We start from the raw sequence: 19,853 nt of genomic DNA on the forward strand, positions 1-19,853 counted from the left end.
CATCACTAACTTACAATGACTGATTTTGTGAATTCGGCTTCTAAAATTCTTCGTTTTGACTTAATTCAGTGACACAAAGTGACCACACGAGGCAGCAGAGGACCAGCAGCTCCTGTGTCCCTGTGAGCTAAAATCACAGATTATCTCTATGGACTTTGGTGTGGGAGAGAAAAAGTAAAAAATCGTAGACTTAAACTGACGTAGATTTTATCACATGAGTCTTTTCTGCCGTTGCTTAAAACAGTTTTTTTTGGCAGCCATGTTTGCGTGAGTGTCAGTACGTCACACATTCGCTCTCTATATTAAAAAACTCTGAACTAACCCTTTAATAATCAGGCCCTTTTTTCTTTGTCCTACCTTGTGTTTTTTCATGATTGGCCCACAGTTGGCTCCAGGTTTTTGGTCCAAACTCTTATTAATCCTTCTGGTCCTCACTCAGCGAGTCTCTCATGTCTATGATGTCTCAGGTGTCTCTGATGTCTCTGATGTCTCTGATGTCCTCAGTTCATCGTCCACCACAAACCTTTTTATTCCACATTAGATTCTTGGGACTTTGTGACGTCTCAGTCTGTGGACGTGAAGTCCCACGTGTCCCTCTGAAGAAGTCCTCGTCTCACTCAGAGTGGGGTAAGTAGCAGGGGGCGGGGTTTGGGATAATAGCGTGATGTGATTATTCTGGTGTTTACTTCCTGTTTTGTCCTCAGTTTGTTTTCAGTTGGTGACGACGACAACAGACGTGACGTCCTCCGCGTCCTCGTCCGTCTCCCGCAGCGATCGGACGACGCAGGGCGACGGCGTGACGACAAACGGCGTGACGACAAACGGCGTGACGACAAACGGCGTCCTCCCCGAGACGCACTCGAAGCTCTGTCCCGGGCTGGAGCCTCTGGTCGCCGGGGCGTCCTCCCTCATCGGGGACGGGGTCAAAGAGCACGGCTCCGGCTCTAAGGTTAGCGTTACGTCTTCTACCTGTCCACAGAGGACGTGAGACGTCAGGAGGACAGACAGGAAGACAGGACAAAAAGATTTAAGTAAGGGTTGTCCACACTTTGTCAAAGAGAGGACATTATTCTTTAAGTGAAAACATTTTCTCTAAGTTAAGACATTTTCTGTAAGTGAGGACATTTTCTTTAAATGAGGACATTTTCTTTAAGTGAGGACATATTTAAGTGAAGACATTTTCTGTAAGTGAGGACATTTTCTTTAAGTGAAGACATTTTCTGTAAGTGAGGACATTTTCTTTAAGTGAAGACATTTTCTGTAAGTGAAGACATTTTCTGTAAGTGAGGACATTTTCTTTAAGTGAAGACATTTTCTGTAAGTGAAGACATTTTCTGTAAGTGAGGACATATTTAAGTGAAGACATTTTCTGTAAGTGAGGACATTTTCTTTAAGTGAAGACATTTTCTTTAAATGAGGACATTTTCTGTAAATTAGGACATTTTCTTTAAGTGAGGACATTTTCTGTAAGTGAAGACATTTTCTTTAAGTGAGGACATTTTCTGTAAATGAGGACATTTTCTTTAAGTGAGGACATTTTCTGTAAGTAAAGACATTTTCTGTAAGTGAAGACATTTTCTTTAAGTGAGGACATTTTCTGTAAGTGAAGACATTTTCTTTAAGTGAGGACATTTTCTGTAAATGAGGACATTTTCTTTAAGTGAGGACATTTTCTTTAAATGAGGACATATTTAAGTGAAGACATCTTCTTTAAGAGAGGACATTTTCTGTAAATTGGGACATTTCCTTTAAGTGAAGACATATTTAAGTGAGGACATTTCCTTTAAGTGAGGACATGTTGTCACCCTGACTCTGTGGACACATGTCTTTAGTAGCCTGGACAAGGACATGACAAAGTGGACATAGGCTTAAAGTGAGCAAACATGTGGAGGACATCATGGACAAACCCGGGGACATTCTGTCTGGGACATGATGGTGTCCTGCTGCTGTCAGACATGACTCACCTTGGTCAGCGCCTCCTCGTCTTCACGCTGCTCAGGAAAGTCCTCAGACTCCGTCTCGGGCTCCTCCCCGACCGTCTCCACCGTTCCTCCGAGCATGTCCACCATCTGTCCACTCAGCTGTCCCCCTGCGACGTCCACCTGCACAACCCACCGACACGCTGTCGTTAGTAAACCGGGACAGACGTCTGAGGGACGGTCACCCGCCGACGCCGGCGCCTCGGGGGGTTACCACGGCAACAGAACACAAGCAGGAGTCATGTGCGGGGGACGTCAGTGTCTCGCATGTCTCAAACCCGTCCACTTCACAGCATGCTACTCTGAAAACCAGGACCGGACTGAGCGGCTGCAGGCCGTCATGCAGACTGTGATCCATGCACGCTCACTTCCAGCCTCCTGTCTCCTCCTACCTTGTCTCCTTCCCTGGAATCCTTCACTGCACTACAGACGTGTGTGTGCTACATATCTCTGCTGACGTAAAGACACACACACACACACATGAATGTCAGCACAGCAGAGCAGGAAAAGCCTGGTCCAGATCATCGGCTGTGATGACCTCTGTGTCCTCTGTGTCCTCAGTGTCCTCCTGTCAAAGCTCTCTCTCTCTGTCACAACACTAACATGGTCACGTCTGTTTACCTGGTGCGCCTCCATCTGCGCTGCCCCCCACAGGTCGGCCAGGCGGGGGTGTGTGGGCAGGCCCAGGCTGTGGATGGTGCTGTTGGGAGTGGCTTGCAGGGAATGGGAGGCGCTGTGTAGCCTGTGCTCCATAGACTGAAGGAGGGAGACACAGAAGAAACGAAGGTTTTTACGTCGACAAATAAAGCTTATTACGTATGTGGCCAGTGGGCGTGGCCTGGAGACATCAGGAAGAAAATAGATTTTAGACACTAAACAGAACTCTCATCCGATTAATAATGTATAAAAAAATATATGTTTGGTGCTTTATCTTCACTGTTAGACAGACTTTAACGACGGGAAACTGAAGTTTGTAAACCACTCACTCTCCCACACCAAAGTCACTCACTCTCCCACACCAAAGTCACTCACTCTCCCACACCAAAGTCACTCACTCTCCCACACCAAAGTCACTCACTCTCCCACACCAAAGTCACTCACTCTCCCACACCAAGGTCACTCACTCTCCCACACCAAAGTCACTCACTCTCCCACACCAAAGTCACTCACTCTCCCACACCAAAGTCACTCACTCTCCCACACCAAGGTCACTCACTCTCCCACACCAAAGTCACTCACTCTCCCACACCAGTCACTCACTCTCCCACACCAAAGTCACTCACTCTCCCACACCAAAGTCACTCACTCTCCCACACCAGTCACTCACTCTCCCACACCAAAGTCACCAGCAGCTCCTGTGTCCCTGTGAGCTCAAATCACTGGTTTTCTCTATGGGCTTTGGTGTGGGAGAGTGAGTGGTTTACAAACTTCAGTTTCCTGTTGTTAAAGTCCGTCAAACAGTGAAGATAAAGACGTCTAAACTGATGTAGTCTTTGGTTAGATTATTAAAAATCTGTTTCCCTTCACTCTCCCACACCAAAGTCCATAGAGAAAATCATAAAAACATTATTAAAATAGCAAACACTTATTAACTAATGCAGTTTTTATGAGATTAGTCTTTCATTAAGTGGCTAAAACCTTTTATATCTCCGGTTTCCCTGCTGACAACTACGTTGATCAGATTTTATGACTCAGCTTTTTCTAAATCTCTAAAGATTATTTGAAGAACAAACGTCTCCCGCAGCTGCTGACATTTTGAAAAAGCCTTACAAACCTTCACCAAATGTACTTTGTAGTCAATAATAATAATAATACTGGTGTTTTTTGGATGTGAGTCACAGACTTTGCTGCTGATGCGTTGGTTTAAATGTGCTGTAATATATTATTCTCTGGTTCTCCTTCACCAGCTCACGGCCGTGATGGTCGTGGATCAGCGCTCTCTCTCTGAGACGCAGACTCTGACCTTTTCATGTTATTATTCCTCAGCTCTGGCTGATTTAATAAGCTGTGAGAACGTTCCAGTGTGTGAGAGAGAGAGAGAAATCACAGCTCGTCATGACTCACTTCATTAGCACAGAAGCAACAAATGTCACTGGCTCAGTCTGCTCGGCCACAAACATGAGGCTCTAAACTCTGGATCCACGCTGCAACACGGCAAAAATAGACTTTCATGGCAGTCTAATGAGCCTCGTTTCTGGGAAATTATTCATATTTTTTGCCTAAAAGGAAATATAACCTTCTTTCAGATTGGTGTGTGTTTAAATATAAGACATCGTGAGGTATAAACACTCATTTTAAGTCAATATATCTTACATGACAGGATTTCTTTGTGCCTTTCTTACATTTTGTCCTGTTTTTCCTCATTTGAAGGAACATTATATTACAGATTTACACAGTAATTTGACGTTACCTACCCTCTAATTTGTAATTCAATTAATTTTTCTTAAAACAAGAAAATTCTGCAGTGTACACTGCAACAAAAGTGACTTTCATTAAGGAAAAATAAGCCTAAATCTGGTAAATTGTCTGTATTTTTGCCCAGAAACAAAAACAAACCCTGACAAAGTAAAATAAACACATTTTCAATCAGATATTACAGTTTTATTTTTCATTATTTGGCTGTCAGTCTGTTGGTGGAAGAGAAGCTGACATAGATTTTTATGAGTTGATTCTTTTTAGAATGACAAAAAATATCTTTCACTTGGTACTGACCTGTTGTTATCAGTACTGACCTGTTGTTATCAGTACTGACCTGTTGTTGTTATCAGTACTGACCTGTTGTTATCAATACTGACCTGTTGCTGTTATCAGTACTAATCTGTTGTTGTTGTGGTACTGACCGGTTGCTGTGGTACTGACCTGTTGTTATCAGTACTGACCTGTTGCTGTGGTACTGACCTGTTGTTGTTATCAGTACTGACCTGTTGTTGTTATCAGTACTGACCTGTTGCTGTGGTACTGACCTGTTGTTGTGGTACTGGCCTGTTGTTATCAGTACTGACCTGTTGTTGTGGTACTGACCTGTTGTTATCAGTACTGACCTGTTGTTGTTGTTGTTGGTACTGACCTGTTGCTGTTATCAGTACTGACCTGTTGCTGTTATAAGTACTGACCTGTTGTTATCAGTACTGACCCGTTGCTGTTATCAGTACTGACCTGTTGTTATCAGTACTGACCTGTTGTTGTTATCAGTACTGACCTGTTGTTATCAGTACTGACATGTTGTTGGTACTGACCTGTTGTTGTTATCAGTACTGACCTGTTGTTATCAGTACTGACCTATTGTTGTGGTACTGACCTGTTGTTATCAGTACTGACCTGTTGTTGTTGTTGTTGTTGGTACTGACCTGTTGCTGTTATAAGTACTGACCTGTTGTTATCAGTACTGACCCGTTGCTGTTATCAGTACTGACCTGTTGTTATCAGTACTGACCTGTTGTTGTTATCAGTACTGACCTGTTGTTATCAGTACTGACATGTTGTTGGTACTGACCTGTTGTTGTTATCAGTACTGACCTGTTGCTGTTGTTGATACTGACCTGTTGCTGTTGTCAGTACTGACCTGTTGTTGCTATCAGTACTGACCTGTTGCTGTTGTTGATACTGACCTGTTGCTGTTGTCAGTACTGACCTGTTGTTGTTATCAGTACTGACCTGTTGCTGTTGCTGTTATCAGTACTGACCTGTTGTTGTTATCAGTACTGACCTGTTGCTGTTGCTGTTATCAGTACTGACCTGTTGTTATCAGGACTGACCTGTTGCTGTTGCTGTTATCAGTCCTGACCTGTTGTTGTTATCAGTACTGACCTGTTGCTGTTGTCAGTACTGACCTGTTGCTGTTGCTGTTGTCAGTACTGACCTGTTGTTATCAGTACTGACCTGTTGCTGTTGTCAGTACTGACCTGTTGCTGTTGTTATCAGTACTGACCTGTTGTTGTCAGTACTGACCTGTTGCTGTTGCTGTTATCAGTACTGACCTGTTGTTATCAGTACTGACCTGTTGCTGTTGTTGGTACTGACCTGTTGTTGTTATCAGTACTGACCTGTTGTTATCAGTACTGACCTGTTGCTGTTGTCAGTACTGACCTGTTGTTGTCAGTACTGACCTGTTGCTGTTGCTGTTATCAGTACTGACCTGTTGTTATCAGTACTGACCTGTTGCTGTTGTTGGTACTGACCTGTTGTTGTTATCAGTACTGACCTGTTGTTGTTGGTACTGCAGGATCTGCTGCTGGTAGTGATGAAGCTGCTGGAGATGCTGGAGTTGACTCTGCTGCTGCAGGGTGAGTTGAGCGTGGTGTTGCTGAATGAAACCGCCCACCGTGCCCTCGTAGGCCTCGCCCGGTGTTCCACCCACGCCGTTGCTGCCCCCTGGAGGAGGAGGAGTCCATTATAAAAACACGCCATGTAGTGCTTAAAGACTACGGAAGAGAGAGAGAGAGAGGATTTAAGGCTCACCGGCAGCCATGATGTAGGATCCAGCGGCCGGTGAAGCCACGCCCGACGGCTGACTGGTGATGGGGTCCCAGGCGTCTGAGGACGACAGACAGTACAGACCCTGTGAGACGTAAGTGTGAGGCCAGACGTCTGCAGACGAGTGATGGAGAACCTGGTCTGTAACGCAGAACACAAAGACCAGGGGGAGGAGCTACAGTTAGAACCTGGACCTGGACCTTCATTCTTCTTCTCTCCAGGGTCAGAGCTCCTCTCGTCTCACCACACATTACTATAAACATGACATGTAGGGAACTGCTCATTATTTGGCAGTCGGTCTGTTGGTGGATTTATAGAATATCTCATTATTTGGCTGTTGCTGGATGTAGAGAATAGCTCATTATTTGGCAGTCAGCCTGTTGGTGGATTTATAGAATAGCTCATTATTTGGCAGGCAGTCTGTTGGTGGATGTATGGAACAGCTCATTATTTGGCTGTTGGTGGATGTATAAAATAGCTCATTATTTGGCAGTCAGTCTGTTTGTGGATTTATAGAATAGCTCATTATTTGGCAGTCATTCTGTTGGTGGATTTATAGAATAGCTCATTATTTGACAGGCAGTCTGTTGGTGGATGTATGGAATAGCTCATTATTTGGCTGTTGGTGGATGTATAAAATAGCTCATTATTTGGCAGTCAGTCTGTTTGTGGATGTAAAGAATAACTCATTATTTGGCTGTTGGTGGATGAAGAGAAGAGCTCATTATTTGGCAGCCACTCCATTGGTGTGTATATATAGAATAGCTAATTATTAGGCTGTTGGTGGATGTTGAAAATAGCTAATTATTTGGCTGGCGTTCTGTTAGTGGATATATAGATCAGCTCATTATTTGGCTGATGGCAGTCAGTCTGTTGGCGGATGTATATACTGGCTCACTATTTGGCTGGTTTGGTTGGTAGATGTAGAGAGTCTGTGGAGAAGACACAAACCTCAGCCGATGATTTGTTCATTAGCAGCGAGATAACACTGACGTGTCCAAGAATAACACTCTGTAATAACTTTAATAACAACGTGATTATCTGCACCACTGTGAGGAAGAAACATGGTCTCAGTCCTGACGCTCGTGTATATGAGGCCTTTTAATCGTTGTGTTCAGTGTGTGTGTGTGTGTGTGTGTGTGTGTGTGTGCGCGTGTGTGTGTGTGCTGCACGCCTGACAGAGCGCAGCACACGGCCCATATGTTGTGGTTAATGAGAGCAGGGATAAAGTCCTTGTGCTCACCTACACCGTCCCTGTGGGTTTTCAGGGCTGTAAGAGCAGAGAGAACTAAACAGGAAAGTGTTTACACAGGCACTTTGTGTGTTTGTGTGAGGGTGTGAGTGTGTGAGTGTGTGTTTGTGTGGGTGTTTCACCAAAGTCTGGGGTTCATCTCAGTCTACGACGTCTTTAAGAACATGTTCACGTCTTTATTTCACTGTACGACGGACTTTTCCTTGTGTAAACTGAAGTTTGTAAACCACTCACTCTCCCACACCAAAATCACTCACTCTCCCACACCAAAGTCACTCACTCTCCCACACCAAAGTCACTCACTCTCCCACACCAAAGTCTCTCACTCTCCCACACCAAAGTCCATAGAGTAAACCAGTGATTTTAACATCACAGCACACAGGAGTTCACAGGAGTTGTTGATCCACTGCTGCCTCCATCACTAAGTTATAATGACTGAGAGCTAAAATCACTGGTTTTCTCTATGGGCTTTGGTGTGGGAGAGTGAGTGGTTTATAAACTTCAGTTTCCTGTTGTTAAAGTCTGTCTAACAGTGAAGATAAAGACGTGAATGTGTTCTTAAAATGTTCTGAATGGATATTTCAGAAATTCCTCATCATGTTTTTCCTTTTTTTCTCTCTGTTTTCCTGCAGCAGCATCAGCAGCAGCTTGAGCGTCTGACCTCCAAACATCCTTTACGGCTGCTTGGCAGAGTAACTGACGTCAACAGTCAGAGTGGAACAGACAGAGAGGGAAGTACAGACATGTTTGAGTCAGTCTGTGTTGACAGACGTCAGCGTCTGTACCTCTGCTGGTGATGCTCTCCTGGTTGACCTCGCTCAGGTGAGCCACGCTGCCCTGGTTAGAGTTAGCTCCTCCCATACTCTCACCGTCCATCGAGTTCCAGCCAAACAGAGTCGCTTCAGAGATGGCAAACTGCTGCATGATGCCTGAGGAGGAGGAGGAGGAGGAGGAGGAGGAGCAGGAGGAGGAGGAGGAGGAGGAGGAGGAGGAGGAGCAGAGACACTGGTGTTAGCGGTCGTCCAGTCACTTCAGTGGTTTACTCTACGTTATCCACAGGTATTCACTGTATATCCACTACAAAAGAGCCAGGATTTCACTTAAACCACTTAAATATGACAGAAGATGCACAGAAAACATGAGGACGTCGATCACTTTCATTAAAAAACTAGTTAATTATGATAATATGTGTTAAATTTGATCAGAATTGTTAACTGTAATCGTTAAATATGATAAAAATGTGTTAAATATAATCGTTAAATATAATAAAATGTGTTAAATGTAATCCTATTATTCAAATAGCATATGATACAAACTGTTAAATATAATAATATAAATAAAACAAACAATTAAAAGGGTTAAATGTAAAAGTTAAGATGAAATAAAACACAAATATATTAGTTAAATATGATGAAATGTGTTAAATATAATAGTGAAATATAAAAAATATGCTTAATGCTATATAATACTAAACATATTTAGAATATAATATAATAATAATAATTTCTGTGGATTTTTACGTTGAATGAAAAAGAACATTTGCAGACGCTCCCTGACTTCACGCTCCTCTCAATAACAAAGATGGAGCTGAGTTTTGTTGACTTTAGGAGAACAAATGTGTCAGAAAAACAACAAAAAGATGTAAACGCACGTACAAATACGTGAAACGGTTAAATGAAACAAAGTTAGATGTGTTTTTCATAAACAGAGGCTCATTAGAAAGTCTTTTATTTACACTATATTATTATTATTATTATTATTATTATTATTATTATTATTATTATTATTATGACTGACTCTAACTGTTCTCACCTGCAGCAAAGCGAGCCTCCTTCTCGCCGTCGCTCAGGTCGCTGTACGCGTCGTTCTCCAGCCTCCGCTCCTTCTCCCGCTGCAGGTTGGTATGCCCCGCCCCCCCCGCCGGCCCCGCCGATGGTTTGCCCCAACTCTGCCACTCGATCATGTGAGCGACGCGACCCTGGGCCATCGCCGTGGGTTTGGTCACTTTGTCCTTCATGGAGCGAGACACACCTGAGACAGGTAGGGAGGGGGGAGAGGGGAGGGGCAGGGGGCGGGGCAACACAAGCAGCACACACACACACACACACTGTCAAAACTTCTTCAGCAGGTGACCACGCCTCCATCTGTGGCGCAGGGAGGGGGAGGTGGGATGATGAAAACGTGTCATGTGATGATTGACTGATCAATGAGTTCTGTGATTGGTTTGAATGAGTGTGAAACACAGATTTAAATATATGAACGACTGTGGAAAATGAAGCTAAATTAGACGCGACTGAGTCCCGTAAATCTCCTGAATGACCATCAGGGGGCGACTCAGTGTCAATTTTATTTTCTTAAAATAGTTAAAAATATTCAAAAATATTCACATTTAGAAGATGAAAAATGACAGAAACACCTAAATATTCAAATTAGACGTTGATAAAAACCTGTTAAATGTCGGGTCAAAGGTCAAGTGACAGGACGTGACCACACTTTATTAAACACAATTAGATGGCGCTAACGAACAATCTCCCCTCGTGTCATAATTATGTCCGTTCATCATGTGCTAATAAACTGAACAGATTAAATCCTCAGAGTTGATCACGACGACGATGAGAAACAGACGGAGATAAAAATAGAAACAGAAGAGTTTTTTTTTTCCCCCTGAAGACAAAGAGAGACGTTTTATTTTGAAAAACCAAAGTCTTAATCTGAGATGATTTATGCAATGACTGAGGAGGATGGAGATGAGGGAGACTTTTCAAAATAAAAGATACCAACAAATTGATGGAACCACAGACACACACACACACACACGACCAGAAAACCCACTTTTATAAAAACACACAACTATACGTCCAAAAACAACACAAATACACAGAATTGGACTTCAAACACACACTTTACGACACACGTCCCAACACGCCTGTGGAGATGCTAAGGGATTAAAGTAAAGTGGTTAAAGTAAGACGTGGTCTGGCTTACTTTAAATCGTTTGAAAATTAAAAATCTAGATTTGTTTTCCGTCAATGACTCAGTGAAATGTGTCCGTCATTGACTTTTACTGTTGATATCAATGGAAAAGAGAGTGTGTGTGTGGGGGGGGGGTGATATAGGGAGGGGCGATATAGGGAGGGGCACCCACAGGGGCGGCCATGTTGGCTCCAAGCTCCTCCTCCTCCTCCAGAGTGAAGTCGTTTGTTGGTTTTGAAAGATACTTCCTGTTTTTATTTCCTCTCTCTCTCTGAAAACAGAGCAGCAAAACGTACCATTTTAAATATAAAAATGTATTTGGCAAAAATATTGTATAGGACACCAAAGAAAAACTGATTTTAGCCACTTAACGAACGATTCACATGATAATATCTACGTTAGTTTAAGTCTATGACATCTTTTCCTGAAGTTTGTAAACCACTCACTCTCCCACACCAAAGCCCATAGAGAAAACCAGTGATTTTAGCTCACAGGGACACAGGAGCTGCTGGTCCTCTGCTGCCTCGTGTGGTCACTTTGTGTCACTGAATTAAGTCTAAATTAAATATTTTAAAAGCTGAATTCACTAAAATCAGTCATTATAAGTTAGTGATGGAGGCAGCAGTGGATCAACAACTCCTGTGAACTCCTGTGTGCTGTGATGTTAAAATCACTGATTTTACTCTATTGACTTTGGTGTGGGAGAGTGAGTGGTTTACAAACCTCAGTTTCCTGTTGTTAAAGTCTGTCTAACAGTGAAGATAAAGATGTGAACGCGTTCTTAAAGACGTCGTAGACTTTATTACGTGCGTCTCTTGTGAGAGTGAGCCTCAGGTTCTCAGCAGCAGGGGGCGCTCACAGCTCAGTCAGCACCTGTCACTTTAATATGCTGAAGCTAAAGCTAAGTGAGCAGAAAAAAAAAAAAAAACTCTAATTAGATTTAAATTTCCACTATAATTAAGGCTAATTAGTCGGTCACATGGTTGCTGCTCTGCTCAGTCACCGACTGAACCACACACACACACACACACACACAGAAATAATCCAGGAATGATCTGAAGTTCATCACCAACGAAAACAGGGACGACGACTTCCTGGTGGAGAGTTTGAGGAGCGTTTGAGGAGCGTGTGGAGGAAACATGGGGGCTGTTTTACCATCAACCAGCACAGACACACACCTGACACACCTGTCAGAGACGACTTAGCCAGAGCGCCGATCCCGTAGCTGTTGTTGGGCTTCCTCTTGAGACGAGGCAGGATGGACGTGGTGTCCTCCATGGACAACTGGAGACACGGGGAGAGCAGGACAGGACAGGACAACAGAGGTGGAGACCAGAGATGTGAGGAAAATGAGGCTGAAGCTGGGATTCTGAAGAACATCTTCAAACGTTAACATTTCACAGGCTGCAGACGATCTTATTTATTCATAAAGTGTTTTAGTTCAAGGACGTTTGTCCACTGTCTCGCTCTGACCCTGTGACCCGGTGAATTATGTCCTCGTCGCCCGCGGTTACGTCATAATATTCATCGTAAAAACACAGGTGATTAAATATTATTGTCCTGTTGGACTGTAGAATGTCAGTCCTCACTGCTCTGTCTGTGTCCTCGTCTTAAAGGGTTTGAGACTTATTTTATTTTATTTAAAAGTATTAAAGGAATTCTTTGAACAGATTTTATCCACGTCACACAAAAAAAAGACCCAGTTAATAAAACGTGGTACGGTCCAAACGTTCACTGAACCACCGTGAACAAACTGCTGAGTCGTGATGACACGAGAAACAGAAACGTGAAAATATTCACATTTAAGAAGCTGAAAAATGACAGAAAGTAGAAAATATTCACATTTAAGAAGCTGAAAAATGACAGAAACGTGAAAATATTCACATTTAAGAAGCTGAAAAATGACAGAAACGTGAAAATATTCACATTTAAGAAGCTGAAAAATGACAGAAACGTGAAAATATTCACATTTAAGAAGCTGAAAAATGACAGAAACGTGAAAATATTCACATTTAAGAAGCTGAAAAATGACAGAAACGTGAAAATATTCACATTTAAGAAGCTGAAAAATGACAGAAACGGGAAAATATTCACATTTAAGAAGCTGAAAAATGACAGAAACGGGAAAATATTCACATTTAAGAAGCTGAAAAATGACAGAAACGTGAAAATATTCACATTTAAGAAGCTGAAAAATGACAGAAACGTGAAAATATTCACATTTAAGAAGCTGAAAAATGACAGAAACGGGAAAATATTCACATTTAAGAAGCTGAAAAATGACAGAAACGGGAAAATATTCACATTTAAGAAGCTGAAAAATGACAGAAACGTGAAAATATTCACATTTAAGAAGCTGAAAAATGACAGAAACTATAACTAAAAGTGTTAAAGGAGTTATTTGAACAGATTTTATCCACGTAACAAAAAAAGACCCAGTTTATAAAACAGTCCAAACGTTCACTGAACCACCGTGAACAAACTGCTGAGTCGTGTTTGAATAAACGACGACTCGTACAAAAACTCAGCTCAGATTAACAGAGGAGAGACGGATGAAAGAAGAAGATAAACAGCAGGAAGTTTAACGTCTGCTCTCAAAGCTCAGGTGGAGAACGAAGAAGAAGAAGAAGAAGGACGACAAGACTTAAACAAGGAGACTTACATTGATTCCTTCCCAGGAAAACTCTGCATGGCCATGCTGGGAGAGGAGGAGGAAGAGAGGAGGAAGAAGAGGAGGAGGACGAGGAGGAGGACAGGAGAGAAAAGAAGGAGAGGAGATTTAACAGAGGGAAAGATTTGGAACATAGAAAAGTGACAAACACAAAGATTTACAGTGGAGACGAAGAGTTGCTTTAACTCCAGGTGAGAAACCACCAACAAGGTTATTTCTTCTTCTCATTTCAGTGTCACAGGAAACGAAGAGATTTTTCTTTATTATTCTGACTTTATTATCAGCGGTGAGATCGACTCGAGCTGTGGACGCGAGGTCGTCGCCAAACAAACACGACAAATATTCATAGAAATGTAAATGTGTTAATAACGCGGCAGGTGGTGGAAGACGCTGCACCTCATTTGAATTTTAGTAATAAAAGAAAATAAAGCTTTGTCCTTATTCACGATTTAATCAGCAGCTGCTGCTTTTAGACACGAGAAGCTTTTCTCATGTTCTTCATCCTGTGAAACACCTTTACCTGTCTCACAACAACAACACTCACTCATGTAGCTACGATACCGACGTTATAAACTCATGTATCTATGATACCGATAGATCACTAACTCATGTATGTATGATACCGACATCACAAGCTCCAATAGCTACGATACCGATATCACAAACTCAAGTATCTATGATACCGATGTCACTAACTCATGTAGCTACGATACCGATATCACAAACTCATATATGTACGATACCGATACCACAAACTCATATATGTACGATACAGATATCACAAACTCGTGTATCTGTGATACTGATACCACTAACTCAAGTATGTACGATACCGATATTATAAACTCCTGTATCTATGATACCAATATCACTAACTCATGTAGCTACGATACCGATATCACAAACTCATATATGTACGATACCTATACCACAAACTCATATATGTACCATACCGATATCACTAACTTGTGTATCTATGATACCGATATCATAAACTCATATATGTACGATAAAAATACCACAAACGCATATAAGTACGATACCGATATCACTAACTTGTGTATCTATGATACCAATATCACAAACTCAAGTACATACATACCTATATCACAAACTCAAGTACATACATACCTATATCACAAACTCATGTACATACCGATATCACAAACCCATGTATGTATGATACCGATATCACAAACTCTAGTATCTACTGATACCGATATCACAAACTTGAGTATCTACAATAACGATATCACAAACTCTTGTATCTATGATACTGATATCACAAACTCTCGTATCTACGATACAAATATCACTAACTCAAGTATCTATGATACAAATATCACAAACTGCTGATACTGATATCACAAACTCAATCATCTGCTGATACAAATATCACAAACTGTTGATATCGATATCACAAACTCGAGTATCTGCAGATACTGATATCACAAACTCCGACTTCCAACTACAACTGGAACGCGTACTGTGAGTCACCTTTAATCTGTGAAGATTACACAAACACTCTTTAACCTTCATAACTCTTCTCGACAAACATGTAAATGAGTTAAAGGACAGATTAACGTGGGATTAAAAGTGTTTCTGTCAGTCAAGTTAAGTGTGTGTGTGTGTGTGTGTGTGTGTGTGTGTGTGTGTGTGTGTGTGTGTGTGTGTGTGTGTGTGTGTGTGTGTGTGTGTGTGTGTGTGTGTGTGTGTGTGTGTGTGTGTGTGTGTGTTCTTGTACTTGCAGCATACTGAGGACCAGTGAGGGTTTTTAACCAACAAAATGAGGTCATTTTTACGGAGTGAGGACATTTTGGCCGGTCCTCACTTTGTTTTCATTGAAATCACTTCCTTTGGTTGCTATAACATGCTATACTCAATTTGTCAACAATTTTTTTTTTTTTTCAAATTTTGGACGACATAGCATAGTATGATGTTTTTGTCAAATTTTGGACCAAAAATTTTTGTGTCAAATTTTGGACCAAAAATGTTGTGTCAAATTTTGGACCAAAAATGTTGTGTCAAATTTTGGACCAAAAATTTTGTGTCAAATTTTGAACCAAAAATTTTGTGTCAAATTTTATTTTTCAAATTTTGGAGGACATAGTATAGTATGACGTTTTTGTAAAATTTTGGACCAAAAATAATTTAAAAAAAAATCGAAAAAGTTTTCCAGCCCTTTTTGCTCTGGGGCTCCACCTGTAGACACTTTATGGTACTGCAACCAGTAGTTCTTCGTGGATGTCATTCATGAAGTAGATATTTGTAATTGTGTTGATTTATAAAGTGGAAATGCTGGTCCTCACTTTGTCAGCAACCCAGTCCTCAGTATGCAGCAAGTACAAGAATGTGTGTGTGTGTGTGTGTGTGTGTGTGTGTGTGTGTGTGTCGTTTCAGCCATGATTTATCGTGGTCAAATGTGCACGATGTGACTGGTAATAGTGTTGCCATCTGTGTCCTTGGACTGTGTGTGTGTGTGTGTGTGTCTCTGAGTGTGTGTGTGTGTGTCTGTGTGCGTGTTATTAACACACAGCTTGCGTCAGACTTTTTCAGGATTTGGATTCATAGAGAGAGTCCATGGTCAACGAGGACGAAAAGATGAACGTCATCACCTGCTTTTATCATCTCTGAGTGTGTGTGTGTGTGTCTCTGAGTGTGTGTGTGTGTTTGTGTGTGTGTCTCTGAGTGTGTGTCACACAGACGACGTCACAGGTGGATTTTCTTTGAACTCTGATCATGATCAGCTCAGACTCGATCACACAAAGACTCAGTCTTCAGTTTACTCTTCATATTCATGCAGCATCACGGGGGGGCGGGGCTTCAGCATATTTCCCAGCATGCAGTGCAGCATGTGTCTTACATTTCCACTTTCAATTGTCTCTATTCTCTGTCTGTGTGACGTTGTGTAGATGTAGCTTTGTTAAACTAACAGCAGAACTTACTAGCTGTAAGTAACTTTACGTTAAGTAACCACGCAAACTACGTTAAACGACGCGATGATAACATGAAGATAAAGTTGGAACTCGATAAGAGGTTAAGGATTTATTTAACGAAGAAGAAGGAAGTTGTACAATACGACAGATAACGACTGTCGTACGACAACTAACCAAACAAGTAACCAACTAACCAACATCCAACCAGACAAACAATTAACCAAACATCCAACCAGACAAACAATTAACCAAACATCCAACCAGACAAACAACTAACTAAACATCCAACCAGACAAACAACTAACCAAACATCCAACCAGACAAGCAACTAACCAAACATCCAACCAGACAAACAACTAACTAAACATCCAACCAGACAAGCAACTAACCAAACATCCAACCAGACAAACAACTAACCAAACATCCAACCAGACAAACAATTAACCAAACATCCAACCAGACAAACAACTAACCAAACATCCAACCAGACAAGCAACTAACCAAACAAGTAACCAACTAACCAAACATCCAACCAGACAAACAATTAACCAAACATCCAACCAGACAAACAATTAACCAAACATCCAACCAGACAAACAATTAACCAAACATCCAACCAGACAAGCAACTAACCAAACAAGTAACCAACTAACCAAACATCCAACCAGACAAACAATTAACCAAACATCCAACCAGACAAACAATTAACCAAACATCCAACCAGACAAACAATTAACCAAACATCCAACCAGACAAACAATTAACCAAACATCCAACCAGACAAACTACTAACCATGTAACCAATGAACCAAACAGCTAATGAAGCAGCAGAGGAGAAGAATCTCTTCTGTCTCAGTTCAGACTCTCATGTGTTTGTATATAAATCTTCTCTGTGTCTGCAGGTTTATAAAAGACGCTGAGTCATGTTAGAGGAAGTAAACAAGTGGAGTTCTGACATGGAATCAGAGGAGGAACACTCAGTCTGACATAGACATGTGATCATGTGACCACGTGATCATGTGACTGAGTCCACATGTGTGTGTGTGTGTTAATGAAGCCTCACTGAACACAGGTTCTCAAACACTGGCTCAGGACCCACAGTTGGTTCAGGAGACAGTGATGATGGAGACAATAAGATGAATGTCTGTCTCCAGGGTCCACAGCTGCAGTGATACATGACTCAGGAGGAATCACCACACACACACACACACACACACACACACACACGTTTTTCATTCTGTTTTTCTGCTTTAACGTGAGCTACAGATGCTCAAAAAACAAATAAAGTCCACATCAGTTTAAATTTATGACATCTTAAGAACGTGTTCACGTCTTTATCTTCACTGTTAGACAGACTTTTCCTTGTGTAAACTGAAGTTAGTAAACCACTCACTCTCCCACACCAAAGTCCATAGAGTAAACCAGTGATTTTAACATCACAGCACACATGAGTTCACAGGAGTTGTTGATCCACTGCTGCCTCCATCACTAACTTACAATGACTGATTTTAGTGAATTCAGCTTTCAAAATATTTACTTTAGACTTAACTCAGTGACACAAAGTGACCACACGAGGCAGCAGAGGACCAGCAGCTCCTGTGTCCCTGTGAGATAAAATCACTGGTTTTCTCTATGGGCTTTGGTGTGGGAGAGTGAGTGGTTTACAAACTTCAGTTTACACAAGTTATACACTGTCTAACAGTGAAATAAAGACATAAACATGTTATTAAGACGTCATAGACTTAAACTGACCTGGATTATTATGAACTGAGTCTTTTGTTCTGTGGCTAAAATCTGTTTTTTCCTTGTGTTTCTTCAAAAAGAACCTGAACTGTCGCTAAGTGCAGAATAATTTAGTGAGGACTTGATGGACAGATGGACTGAGACGCCCCGGATCTAAACGTAAGTGTCCCTGTGTCCTGTCTCACTGACAGACAGACAGACAGACACAGTGTTTGTCACACAGACGCTTCATTAACACCTCACTCATTAGTCTGTGCTGTGAGTTCAGCAGTGAAGCTCTCAGAGAAAAGAGATGTAAGTGAACGGAGAAAACAAATAAATAAATAAATCATTAACTAAATACCTGATCTCCATCTTTCCTCACTGGAACTGCATCCACAGCTGGAGAAGAAAAGAAAAGAGATTAGAGATTATTAGACTGTCATGAGAGTCACTAACAAATGTCTGGACCAGTTAAATCAGAGGAGACACACACACACACACACATTTTTTTTATCTGTGCGCTTGATAAACTGTCAGTTCCTCACAAAACCACACCTGGATTAACCTGGATTATCCCTTTACTGCAGGTTCTTTGTGACTGATCTTTGGTCTTTAAGCTCCGCCTCCTTCAGCCTCAGCGTCACGTCTCTTCCTCTTTGATGAACGAGCGTCTAAAGTGGGTTTAACAGCTGAGATCAATAAAACACTTATCAGTCTGCTTCACACTAACGGCCCATATTTCTAACGTATTGTCTCTGGTCATGTGACGCACAGTCATGTGACGCACAGTCATGTGACCCACAGCTGCTGCGTCTACGCCGTCTTCATTGATCTCAGCGAGCTGTCGATCGACGGTGACCTAAAAATAACTCGGCCTTCAGTGGAGACTGAAGCTTTCAAAGAGAATCGATATCTGTAAATCCCTGGTGGACAAAAGGCTGAAGTGGACTGTGGTTCTGTCTTCACTCAGACCTGAACACTCTGCAGCTGCAGCTTTACAAGATCATCTGTTTGTTCTGGTTCTGCTCAAGACCAGATTACAGTTGTTCTTTTGTTCCTAATCCAGACTCTGTCACTTTGGGCAAATCTGTCCCACAACAGGAGGTTTTGACCAATCAGAACGAGACGGAGCGCCTCCTGTTGGCTGTTCTACTGGACCTGAGTCTGAGACGTGGACCTGAGTCTGAGACGTGGACTTGAGTCTGAGACGTGGACTTGAGACTGAGACGTGGACCTGAGTCTGAGTCTGAGACGTGGACTTGAGTCTGAGACGTGGACCTGAGTCTGAGACGTGGACTTGAGACTGAGACGTGGACCTGAGTCTGAGTCTGAGACGTGGACTTGAGTCTGAGACGTGGACCTGAGTCTGAGACGTGGACTTGAGTCTGAGATGTGGACCTGAGTCTGAGTCTGAGACGTGGACTTGAGTCTGAGACGTGGACTTGAGTCTGAGACGTGGACCTGAGTCTGAGACGTGGACTTGAGTCTGAGATGTGGACCTGAGTCTGAGTCTGAGACGTGGACTTGAGTCTGAGACGTGGACCTGAGTCTGAGACGTGGACCTGAGTCTGAGACGTGGACTTGAGTCTGAGACGTGGACCTGAGTCTGAGACGTGGACTTGAGTCTGAGACGTGGACTTGAGACTGAGACGTGGACTTGAGTCTGAGACGTGGACCTGAGTCTGAGACGTGGACTTGAGTCTGAGACGTGGACTTGAGACTGAGACGTGGACTTGAGTCTGAGACGTGGACCTGAGTCTGAGACGTGGACCTGAGTCTGAGACGTGGACTTGAGTCTGAGACGTGGACTTGAGTCTGAGACGTGGACCTGAGTCTGAGACGTG

The 19,853-nt window shown here is 42.2% G+C and overlaps 1 protein-coding gene across 1 annotated transcript; it reads right to left on the minus strand.

The window, feature by feature from the left end:
• Positions 1–711: 711 nt before the first annotated feature.
• Positions 712–18,397, minus strand: LOC310935693 (uncharacterized protein; the record flags this gene model as incomplete). The annotated part of the gene is made up of 9 exons (XM_083899627.1): positions 18,371–18,397; positions 11,856–11,961; positions 9,517–9,735; positions 8,490–8,633; positions 6,438–6,593; positions 6,181–6,350; positions 2,601–2,735; positions 1,965–2,102; positions 712–969 (listed from the first exon to the last, which is right to left on the minus strand). Exons 2-9 carry the CDS (start codon positions 11,953–11,955, stop codon positions 712–714), a joined length of 1,320 nt encoding a protein of 439 aa, XP_083755753.1. The 5' UTR covers positions 11,956–11,961; positions 18,371–18,397.
• Between the last annotated feature and the right edge of the window lie 1,456 nt (positions 18,398–19,853).

The sequence above is a fragment of the Microchirus variegatus genome (assembly GCF_963457635.1).
Source record: "Microchirus variegatus genome assembly, chromosome: 13".
NCBI classification, from domain to species: domain Eukaryota; kingdom Metazoa; phylum Chordata; class Actinopteri; order Pleuronectiformes; family Soleidae; genus Microchirus; species Microchirus variegatus.